Consider the following 12,324-nt stretch of genomic DNA (forward strand, 5'->3'; position numbering starts at 1 on the left):
CTCTACTACGAGGCTATCAACTCCTATACCATGAGTAGAGAAAAATAAAATTGCGGTGGGTGCTGCTGAACCAATCGAGGACGAAATATAAAAACTCTACTCCAAAACAAAACCCCCCAAAAATACAAAGCAGCAGAATATGGAATGAAAGTACTTGATGGTAAGAATGCCTCTTTTTTATTTTTCAAGAATTATTATAAAATTTTTCACAAACTGCTACTGTCATTTCGCTGGTTTGTTTGCGTTCTAAGCGGAAATTATTTTGTCGGACATTTTGTATAAAAGTTTTTATTTATCAAATTTGCAAAAAAAAAAAATGTTCTGTTTCTCAAAATTCAGTGAATGTGGATAGAAAAAACAAAACAGTTATTCCACTCAATCTTGTCGTACATCGCTTATAGCCAACTCAGCGCTATGTGCCTCATTGGCCATCAGCTCACGTACGACTCGATTTCATAGAATAACTGTTAAATATCGTTCACCACTGACATTGGGGGTGGGGGGGAAAGAATCCACACCACAGTTTCCCATATGCCTTCCATTGTAAGACAATTTTTTCCCTTTCTTGTAGTTATCCCAAACTACTGTAGAACACAAAATTACCTCAGCTAATAAGCTTACAAATATTCAATAAACCATTTTACATTCATTCAAAGTCTAGTCACTACACTACAACGATGCATTATTCATCTAGAGCCGAGGTGCCGATCGATCGATAGATAGATACTGTGACCAAATTGGTTACTATAATTTGAAACCATCAATTTCAGTACAGCACCACAGCATGCTGGTCTGTAGTATTTGCCATCTGCACCATCTAACTATATTAATATTACAGACCCGAGGATTCCTTTATGTCCACTGCTATGCAGTGTGGGAAATGAAGCCGGACTGGTGGACATTTACCGATAGTTTTGGCATTTGTCCGTCTGTATTTCAAAAGCATCAAACCGGATGGCCCATGGAATAATTGTAAAGATATGGGGCTAATCTACTTCTAATTTTCTTCCAAATGTCACACTGGGTGAATACATTATGTCGTGAAACGGGGGCCCCTGCGGGCCCGACTTTAAAAATTCATACTGTAACTCGGCCACCGATGGGCCTACCGCCACCAAAATTTACAGGCACATCCCTCTCCACGAGCTCTTTCGAACCAGCCCAGGCACTGCCCAGTACGACCGTGGATCAGCTTGTTATTCGCTCTGGAGCCCCTGAAAAACTTTAACACGAACCCTGGCTCGAGCCAGTTTTTAAAAATTCACAACTCTGCCACCGAATGGCCCAGCCCCACCAAACGTTACAGACACTTCCCGCTCCCAGAGACCTTTCAAACAAGCCCAGGCATGGCCTAATCTGACATCAGGAGCCAGCGCGGCTTGCGGAAAGCTTTAGCACAAGCCCTAGCTCTGGCTGCTCGTGTGCGCGGGGATTTAAAAATTAAAACTCTGCCACCGAAGGTCCTAGTGCCACCAAAATTTACTGGTACCGCCCTCTCCCTGAGTGGCACGCCAAAGAAGACAATAATAATACACTCAGCATTCACTGTTGTTTTTATTGCACGATGCAGTCGAACTCGTGTTTTAGGGTTGACAGTATCTGATTGATCCAGTCAACTCAGTTTATATGAAACTTTGCAGTACAGTATTATGTCAAGTGCCAAAATGCCAATCAGTGGTTGTGTTATGTGCATTTTTCTTCCATTCATAATTACAGTTATAGTCATATGCTTTGGAGAATGTAGATTTATATTTTAATATTTTTTTTCTTCTATTTTCTAAGTTCTTGTGAAGCAGATTTTAGTCTGAATGCCAAATGATACAACCATGTCTAGTTGAGTCATTTTAAAAGTCATTTTGTTACAAAGTTACTTGGAATCTCAGACTCAAAATTTTAACTCTATTATGTAAGAATAGTTGTATTGTTAATTACTAAATTTCTTATAGACTTATCAACATAGTATAAAAAGTAATTGTTGACCTAATGTTTCATGAGTGTTATTATAGTACCTGTATAGGAGTACCAGTAAGTTGTAACCAACTGGAACATCCTTGCCCCCCATACAGTGGTGCTTGAAAGTTTGTGAACCCTTTAGAATTTTCTATATTTCTGCATAAATATGACCTAAAACATCATCAGATTTTCACACAAGTCCTAAAAGTAGATCAAGAGAACCCAGTTAAACAAATGAGACAAAAATATTATACTTGGTCATTTATTTATTGAGGAAAATGATCCAATATTACATATCTGTGAGTGGCAAAAGTATGTGAACCTTTGCTTTCAGTATCTGGTGTGACCCCCTTGTGCAGCAATAACTGCAACTAAACGTTTCCGGTAACTGTTGATCAGTCCTGCACACTGGCTTGGAGGAATTTTAGCCCATTCCTCCATACAGAACAGCTTCAACTCTGGGATGTTGGTGGGTTTCCTCACATGAACTGCTCGCTTCAGGTCCTTCCACAACATTTCGATTGGATTAAGGTCAGGACTTTGACTTGGCCATTCCAAAACATTAACTTTATTCTTCTTTAACCATTCTTTGGTAGAACGACTTGTGTGCTTAGGGTCGTTGTCTTGCTGCATGACCCACCTTCTCTTGAGATTCAGTTCATGGACAGATGTCCTGACATTTTCCTTTAGAATTCACTGGTATAATTCAGAATTCATTGTTCCATCAATGATGGCAAGCTGTCCTGGTCCAGATGCAGCAAAACAGGCCCAAACTATGATACTACGACCACCATGTTTCACAGATGGGATAAGGTTCTTATGCTGGAATGCAGTGTTTTCCTTTCTCCAAACATAACGCTTCTCATTTAAACCAAAAAGTTCTATTTTGGTCTCATCCGTCCACAAAACATTTTTCCAGTAGCCTTCTGACTTGTCCACATGATCTTTAGCAAACTGATGAGCAGCAATGTTCTTTTTGGAGAGCAGTGGCTTTCTCCTTGCAACCCTGCCATGCACACCATTGTTGTTCAGTGTTCTCCTGATGGTGGACTCATGAACATTAACATTAGCCAATGTGAGAGAGGCCTTCAGTTGCTTAGAAGTTACCCAGGGGTCCTTTGTGGCCTCGCCAAGTATTACAGACCTTGTTCTTGGCGTGATCTTTGTGGGTCGACCACTCCTGGGGAGGGTAACAATGGTCTTGAATTTCCTCCATTTGTACACAATCTGTCTGACTGTGGATTGGTGGAGTCCAAACTCTTTAGAGATGATTTTGTAACCTTTTCCAGCCAGATGAGCAACAGCAACACTTTTTCTGAAGTCTTCAGAAATCTCCTTTGTTCATGCTATGATACACTTCCACAAACATGTGTTGTGAAGATCAGACTTTGATAGATCCCTGTTCTTTAAATAAAACAGGGTGCCCACTCACACCTGATTGTCATCCCATTGATTGAAAACACCTGACTCTAATTTCACCTTCAAATTAACTGCTAATCCTAGAGGTTCACATACTTTTGCCACTCACAGATATGTAATATTGGATCATTTTCCTCAATAAATAAATGACCAAGTATTATGTTTTTGTCTCATTTGTTTAACTGGGTTCTCTGTATCTACTTTTAGGACTTGTATAAAAATCTGATGATGTTTTAGGTCATATTTATGCAGAAATATAGAAAATTCTAAAGGGTTAACAAACTTTCAAGCACCACTGTACATTTTTCTAGACATGGGACCGACCTGTGTGTGCTACTGTTTTCTTGGGTAGAACTTTAAGCATGTTTTTCTTGAATCTTCTGACATTTTCTTGTAAATTATATTCAACTTCTAGTGTAATTTGACCTTTAAAGATCACCCAAAAATGTGCCTGGAAATAGCTGAGAAGCCATCTCCAGGCATCTAAAGCCCTTCAGCTTCCAGGGCCTGCCTTAGGGCCCCCAGCCGCATTGTTCCTGGCCTGTCATTCGGACAGGCTGAAATTTGGACAGACGGACATTTCAGACTTGTCTGTCCGGTGACAGTCTGCTTAAAATTCCTTATTTCCCCACACTGTACCAATATTCACCAGACTGATGAGATGCAACATTTTATAGCCAGCTATAAAGAGTAATTGGCACTAATAGAACTGGACTGTAAGGCTCCCGAGTTGCGTTTGTTCTACTGCCCAGAGATCGCAAGTCCTGACAATGTCAAAGCTATCAATGGCCAGGAGCCAAGAGAGCAAAATTACCCATGCTCTCTGGGTGGGAGTAATGGCATACTCTCTCTCTCTCTCTCTCTTCAGTCTCAACAAAATTAATCAGTGTGGACATCCATGAGCTCATGTATGCAGAAGAGGGTAGACAGCACTTTCCTCCAAGTGTGCAAACCACTGCTGCACAGAAGCGGATACTGACAACACTGATGCCACACCAACAACTATGGAAGGTACTTTCCTGTTTTAGCAAATAAAAGACACAATCCTCATAAATCCTCAGTGATCTCTTATGCTAGCTTTTACTTTGAAAACTGATCTTATGACATCACCCATCTCCACTCAAAAAAAAGGTGTGCCTTCTTGCTCTGCTTGAAAACAGGATTGAGGTTTTCATGTTGTTAGTTGACAAATTGTAAAGGGTCAATGATTTGCTAAGATCTGTAGAAGTCTATAAAGGCCAGGAGGCAAATAAATAAATAAATAAATAAATAAAAATGTGACTAGCCTTTATCAAAACCATTTTCAGCATCATCTTATTTTCAGTCATACACTCTGTGGCCAAAAGTTTGTGGACACCTGACCACCACAGCCATACGTGCTTTTTGAACATCACCTTTGCTGTTGTAATAAGCTCCACTCAGATTTTGGAGCATGGCTGTGGGGATTTGTGATCATTCAGCCACAAGAACATTAATAAGGACAGGCACTCCTGTTGGGTGAGGAGGCCTGGGGTTCAGACAGCGTTCCAATTCGTCCTAAAGGTGTTCAGTAGGGTTGAGGTCAGGACTCTCTGCAAGACACTCGAGTTCTTCAACACCAACCTTGGCACACCATACCTCGATGGACCCCATCTTGTGCACAGGTGCATTATCATACTGAAACGTTTGAGACTATTAGTTCCAGTAAAGGGAAATCTTCATGCTACAGCATACAAAGACATCCTTCACAATTGTGTTTCCCCAACTTTGCGGCAACAGTTTGGGGAAGACACGTATATGGGTGTTATGATCAGGTGTTCACATACTTTTGGCCATATAGCTCCGACTCAGATCCTCCTTCACAAGACTATAAGCATATCATTATTAATAAGCCCTTTCTGTTTTTTTTTTTTCCCCAAGCAATAGCAACATCTGAATCAGGACCAGGCAGCATTTATATATGCAAGCTCTCATATATTAAAATTTCAGCAGGAAACAGAAGTGCTGATTAGGACATTTCATTTGTTTATCTGCAGAAAAAAAAGCCACACGGTTCCTGAGGACAATCCCATCCCGTCTCCCAGATGACATCAATGAGGAGAACATGAGTAAAGTGAAACCTGTAATGGCAGAGTCGTGCAACAGAAAGTCGCAGAAAATGAACAGAAGTCATCCCATTCTCTTTGAAAATCGCAAATAGGGGGAAAGGGGCAAGGCTGCAGGCGCAAGGAGAATGAGGGGGAAAAGAACTAAAGCCTGATTGGTGTGAGCGCGCAAGCCTGAGGATTTTGGGACATACCACAGAGTCTGAATCTGAGGAGGTCTCAGGGAACGGCTTGCTACGAGGGGATGGCTCCTGATGGAGAGAGAGGATGAGATGGGACATGTGTACACACACCCCCATACACAGTGTACAGAAACACTCAAGAGAAAGGGAATATAGTACACAAAGATCAACAAGAAGCAATGAAACACACAGAGAGAAGTTACATTTCACATTCACAGAACAACACAAACACACACGGGTGCTGTCACAGTGTCTTCTGCACTACTCTAAGGGTACAAGGGATCAGAACATCTAAAAGGAAGCTTATTGTGAAACTTCCAGTGAAATTCACTTATTTACTCACTTTGTTAGCCAGGGCTTTGATTATACACTGGTTTGACAGTTACAATATTTTACTACAGCAGTAAAAGTGACATCCATGCTTGAAATGCGCTACAAGAAAAGCACTTTTCAAAAGAGGAGAAAAATCTATGAAAAGATTATTTCTACATTCAGGTCGATACTGAAGGGCAAGAGTGATCATCTTAAAACGTTGGCCGTTAAGGATATTCTAGCAGTTCCCTAACTGAACCAAACTCTTTGTAATATTTGAGGCAACACATGAATGTTTCAGGTCCCATGTTCTACTTTTATTTATCAAAATACAAGTTTCCTAAACTATTTGGTCAAATAACAATTATCATACAGAAAACAGCTCTGATTTTTTTCTAACTCGCACACATTAGTGCTGCTAAACTGCTGAAAAATGTTTTGCCTAACAGTAAAACACACACCAACCCCTTTGTGTTTTCACTTACAATTATACTAGTTTTGTTGGTGCCGTTTTTGTCCTGTTTATTTGCATACTTTCATGGTCTGCCTTTTTATTACATTACAGCAGACACTCTTATCCAGAGCAACGTACAACACACCAGGGTTCCCGCTGGCTCCAACTCACACTCGTCACTGATGAACATCATCCATCAGTGACGAAGAGAAAATTATTAGCAGTCGTCACAGTGACGAAGGTATCTGTCATCTTTATCGTAAGTCATCTTTTCTAGAAATCCCTCCGTTTGCTGAAATCCAACCCCAGTGAAGCGACTTTGGGAAGCCAGAGTGTAAACAATGAGCACATGCTTGTGACCAATAAAAATCGCCTACACATAATGACCAAACGAGCGCCAAGGTTTTGACCAATCGCAGTGCGTCTTAATCGGCCTGGTGTGGTGATGTAATTATCTCTGCGTGAACCAAACACTCAGTACGTTTACATGCATGTCCAAATCGAGCTGCTGTCGGTAATCGAGCTAAGGGTCCCAGCAGGGGTGCCAGAGAAATCCAATCCTACATGCACACAAGGAAATCGAGCTATTGTGTGAGGTACATTGTGCACCCGAGCCACAGGTGGCGCTACACGCCCCATCGTGTTGGTACACTTCCGGTTGTCGTCATGAAAAAGAGCTATTCAAGAGTATAAACAAAGTTATCAGTTCCGTGTTCACAAGAAATTTTACTGGTCTAAATCACTACAAATTGCTCTAATGACAGACTTGATGACATTTCCTGTACAGTTTATTTATCTTTTTATTACATCCACCTGCCAAGGGACTACAGGCGGAAATTAGCATGTACTGCTATAACCTGGTACAGACATCTGTCCTTACCACAAGGATAATGTTTAATTTGTGCACTGTCCCTTTTAAAAACAAAAACTCTAAACTCTAAGAAGAGTGTTTGTAGTTTGTATGTACGAACAGAAGTGTTCCTAATAAAGTGAAGGTGAAGTGTCATGCCGACCGAGGCTGTTTTTTTTTTTTTTCGACCGAGGCTATCGTGTTTCCCGCTTGTGGTCTCGTCACTCCCGGAAGGGGCAGTGCTGAAGTAAGTAGCTCGACTACGTAGCTCGATAGGGTTTACATGCACTAAGTAGCTCGGCAAAAATCGCATAATCTAGGTCGTGTAGCTCGATTACGAGAAATCAAGTTCGGTTCAATTTCAGCCGAGCTAAGGTGTTTCCATGGCATTTAGAACTTCGATTTCAGTCGAGCAACGGCAGAAATTCGATTTTCTCTATGTGCATGTAAACGCACTGACTGGCACAGTCTAAGCCGACAAAGTTTTTTTGGGGGGTGGGCTTCTTCAAGCACTGAAGATGATTTAAGGGCTGAAACAGCCAAGGGGGAGGCACTCAGAGCCCCTACTGTCCCCAAGCACATCGGACAGTGTCAGTAATACAGGGGTCCATGAATTTAAAAATAAATAAATAAAATAACCCCGCCAAAGTGCTGTCAGTCGGCAAGTGACTGGAAGGAGCCGTTTCAGGCGGTGTGGTGTGTTGAATTCCCGCAGCCAGTGTATGATGTAAAACGCAGTGTCATTCTGTGTTCGGTTTGTAAATCGACGGGAAACTCGGATTCCTTCACTGTTGGTTGTTCCAAGACTCTTCTCGACTCTATTCAATTATAAATGAAGTTTTGTGTTGAAGTAAAGGCTAAAGGGAGTCCTAATACCTTGTTTGAATAATTCCATGCTAAAATAACCTTCAGTACGCTCAAACTAAAGAGGTTCATTTTAGCTTGATGGTGCACAGGGAGCCCTAAATCAAGTCTCTCTTATTAGATGCTGGAGTGGAGCCAAAATTTTATATGTAATGGAGGGGCCTCGCTGTATCTGTACAAATATTTGAATTGTGCCAGTTTGGTTGGTATCAACCTGTATTAAGTTCACTTTGATAAATCGGTAACTAAGAAAAAAAATACAGACTAAGTGAAGAACACTTCTTTGACTTTATTTTTCAAGGAAAAAGTGAAGAATATTTTTCAGAACCCAGCGGGAACCCTAAACATACCCAGAGCAGCCTGGAGAGCAGTTAGTGCCTTGCTCAAGGGCACTTCACCCATTCCTACTCATCCAGGGAATCAAACCGGCAACCTTTTGTTCCCAAAGCTGCTTCTTTAACTGTTACTAATTAACCCGATTCCACAACTGTACTAATCCATATGATATCCAGAACTGCTCAACTAAGTAAAGAGAAACAACGGTCCATCAGAACTTTAAGACATGAAGTGTCTTTTAATTAATAAAAACAGAGAAAACAAAATGCTGAATTAAAGGCGTTTCCATACTTGTCACTGGTACTGTATGTGAACAGCTTTCAGTCTCAACACTGAGAAAACTAACACACTTTTTAAAAATAAGAGATTTTTGTGGTATTAAATAACCGGCATCTTCTGTAATTGCTGCCGCCGCCGATAACTGATGTGTTAGCATGCATTACTGCAATGTTAGTAATTTGCTGAATGTTTTTTTTTTTCTTTCAAGTACATTGATATTAATTACAAAGAACTATCGGAGCAAATATTCTAAATTACAGAGGATCCTGGTAATTATTACTAATACAGATAATTATTGCCCCATTAATTCCTTTCAGCATCTAGATCATCACTCCAATAACCCATTTTGCCCATTAGACCTGAATACGCTGACCCAAAACACACACAGGCTTTTCTTTCAGTCACTCTAGCTCTCGAGAAAAACACAAAACAATCGCACACTAACAACTTAATTGTTTGCTTTGAGCAGCTGCGACTGTATGGTACCGCCCACTGAGTGACATCTGGAGACGCTTGGTAAACATGGCAGCCATTTACAAATACTTACACTTAATTAGTCCTCATTTAGAGCCGAGCTGGACCCACTCCAAAGCAAACACACAGTAGAAGGACAGAAGAACGAGAGAGAGACAGAGGAGAGAGAGAGGATGACGACTAGTTACCCTTGGCTAGCAGAGCTAGTAGAAGCGCCTGATATTAATGGCCTGATCTGAGGAGAATTGCGTGAGTTTAAAAAATAAAAAAAATAAAAAATAAAGCACAAACGTAGGGGGACACACACAGACAACACACATACACCCTCACTTCCACAACAATGCAGAATTACCTGGGAATTAACCGTCTGGCCCATGGGAATCCGTGAGCACTCCAATGCATACTGCTTCACACAGAAGTAAAACCCCTGGAAGAGAGAGAGAGAGAGAGAGAGAGAGAGAGAGAGAGAGAGAGAGAGAGAGAGAGATTGAGATTTATTTCAGACTATAACAGCACTGATCACCACAACTGCACAGAAAATCTATTACTTTCTTCCATGAAACATTTTAAGCCACCAATCATCAAACATTGTTTTGTGGCCGCTAGCTGGAAGGGTGGAAGTGTGTAAAGAGCATACTTGAAAGGCCAGTTCCATCAACATGATGCCACCAGGTAGTGCTCTCTGCAGGTGGTATGCCACAGTGCCTGATCCACTGCTCTGCTGAAACACACATGCATATCAGAATATCAGAGCAAAATTCAAGCTCAAGTTATTTTTAAACCCATATTTACCACATGCATACATAGCTATCACATAATTATTCTATCCACCTTCACTGGATATGAGCAATCGCATGCTCTGATTGGCTACTCTACGACTAGGATATTAGCTCATATACCATGAGCAGAGAAAAACAAAATGGCGGCGTGTTGCTGAACCAACTGAGGATGAAATAAAAACTCTACTCGAAAACAAACCCCCACACACACACTGTTAGGTTTCTTCACCTCTGGCCCTCACCATCTCGAGATCAGTCCCCTCGTGTCACCCAGACGTCTGGGGGTGAGTCGCAGAAAAAAGACAGGAACCCCACAAAGTAGTTCGCAATCTTTATTCGCAAGTCCCCCCTGAGACGAGAGTATACAGGGGTTTTATACGTGTGTATGTGAGTGAAACCTTGGATCAATCATGACAATTTTAAACAAAGACTATGTTTAGTTTAACAAAGAAGTGTCTTCTTCACTGGACGAAGGTAAGGCAGCTGGGCCATAGAAGGTTCACGCTGCACGCTACACGTTCACGTGAAGAACCGGACCCTGGGCCATTAAACTTCAACTTTTCTCGGTAGTCGTCCATTTTATCTCCCTAGACCCGTTCTGATTGGCTGGCGCGGCGGTGACCTTGGGGTCGTGCATGCATTGACTGGAATTTCCATCTTCACGCCCAGAAAAAAGTGTGCATGTTCATTTCTCGCTTCACGCGTGAAGTGTGCAGCATGCAACGTGAACGCCGTTCTATGGCCCAGAGCAAGTCATGCTACGTTTGTCCACTTTTCTTTACACGCGTGTAGCGTGCAGCATGCAGCGTGAACCTTCTATGGCCCAGCTGCCTTAGGTTACACAGGAATAGTTTAAAATCACTGTTATAGTATATGTAATAGTCTAAAATAATAAAGGATCTTAAAAAGCTCTAAAATATTAAAATCATAAAGTCTTAACACCTTGTGCAGCAATAAGGCTAATATAAATCTATAAAACTAACATGAATCACTTAATGCAGCTTTAAATCTAACATTAAATCTAACATTCAATCATTTCAATTTCAAATTCAACACTGAAGAGACTGGTTAAATCTAACAATCCTAAATCACGTGTAGCTATAAAACTAACTTAAATCATGGCTTTAAATCTAACTTTTAATCCCAAATACACGTTGGATATGCAGCTGTGGGTGTGTGTGGGTGTGTCTGACATCACTGCAGACCTTGGCGCTGTTCAGACACAATAATCTGATCAATAATACACATTTCATATCAAAATAAGCAGAATGTTCTGATGATATGATAGCAATGTTCAGACAGAATGGAATTTTTAAACAATGTCTAGCTGAGACAGAAGGTCATTTTAACTGAACAGAATAAATCCTTACAATTTTGTCACAAAATAAATTACTGCCTTCTTGGTCAAGAATAAATACTTACAATTATTTATCCTTACAAAGGAATAAATCCTTACACACACAAAAAGCAACAAAATACAGAATAAAAGCAATTGATGGCAAGAACTTTTTTTCCCCATTTTTCAAGTATTATTATAGCATTTTCACAAATTCCGACTCATTTTGCCAGTTTGTTTATATTCCAAGCGGAAATGATTTTGTCGGACGTTTTATATAAAAAGTTATTATTTACTGAATTTGCGCAAAAAAAAATGCTGTTTCTCTCTAAATCCAGTGGATGTGAATAGAATAAAACAGTTATTCCACTCAATCTCCTTGTACATGGCTTATAGCCGACTCAGCGCTACGCACCTCGTCGGCTATCAGCTCATGTACGACTCGATTTCTTGGAATAACTGTTAAATAGTTAACATGTAATATCTAACTTCCATTTATACTTGAACAATTCCTAATTCCACAGGTCACTTTGTACTATTGCAATTTATAATATTTTTGCTGCTGTATATTTTAATATACTTTTATATTTAATTCTGTGCTGAGCCAAACTGAAATTTCGTTTTGTGTACACTTGTTGCATACTGAATGACAAAGGTTATCTATCTCTCTATCTATAAAGCATAGCAAATACACAAGACACAACAGCAAATATTAACCAATATAAAATATAAATGAATAATAATTAAATAATATACAATACAAGTAGACACAGGGTTATGTGAGTATTTTTTTTTTATGCCATGTCAGCACCTGAGGCTATATAAATGGTAAAAAATTGCAGATACTGCAGTTACTTTATTAATTCATAAATAAATAAATACATAAACAAACCAAAATTACATCAAGAATTAAATATATTTTTTAAAAAACAAATAAAATGAGCTGCTTTAAAAAACACGTGACAAAAACTAACACTTTTGGTGGTGGCACCTTCTTAAAAA

At 40.1% G+C, this 12,324-nt stretch overlaps 1 protein-coding gene across 13 annotated transcripts in view; it reads right to left on the reverse strand.

The window, feature by feature from the left end:
* szt2 (SZT2 subunit of KICSTOR complex) overlaps nucleotides 1-12,324 on the reverse strand; it is a 290,455-nt gene that overhangs the window by 25,700 nt on the left and 252,431 nt on the right. For 7 of the 13 annotated variants that reach the window (XM_060919698.1, XM_060919695.1, XM_060919697.1 and 4 more), the window contains 3 exons: nucleotides 9,845-9,928; nucleotides 9,560-9,634; nucleotides 5,651-5,707 (listed from right to left, as the gene is read on the reverse strand). In XM_060919698.1, coding sequence (XP_060775681.1) covers nucleotides 5,651-5,707; nucleotides 9,560-9,634; nucleotides 9,845-9,928 — 216 coding nt within the window. The remainder of the gene's footprint in view (nucleotides 1-5,650; nucleotides 5,708-9,559; nucleotides 9,635-9,844; nucleotides 9,929-12,324) is intronic. The other 6 variants (XM_060919703.1, XM_060919696.1, XM_060919694.1 and 3 more) reach the window with 3 other exon arrangements.

This window comes from Neoarius graeffei, chromosome 4 (assembly GCF_027579695.1).
Source record: "Neoarius graeffei isolate fNeoGra1 chromosome 4, fNeoGra1.pri, whole genome shotgun sequence".
NCBI classification, from domain to species: Eukaryota; Metazoa; Chordata; class Actinopteri; order Siluriformes; family Ariidae; genus Neoarius; species Neoarius graeffei.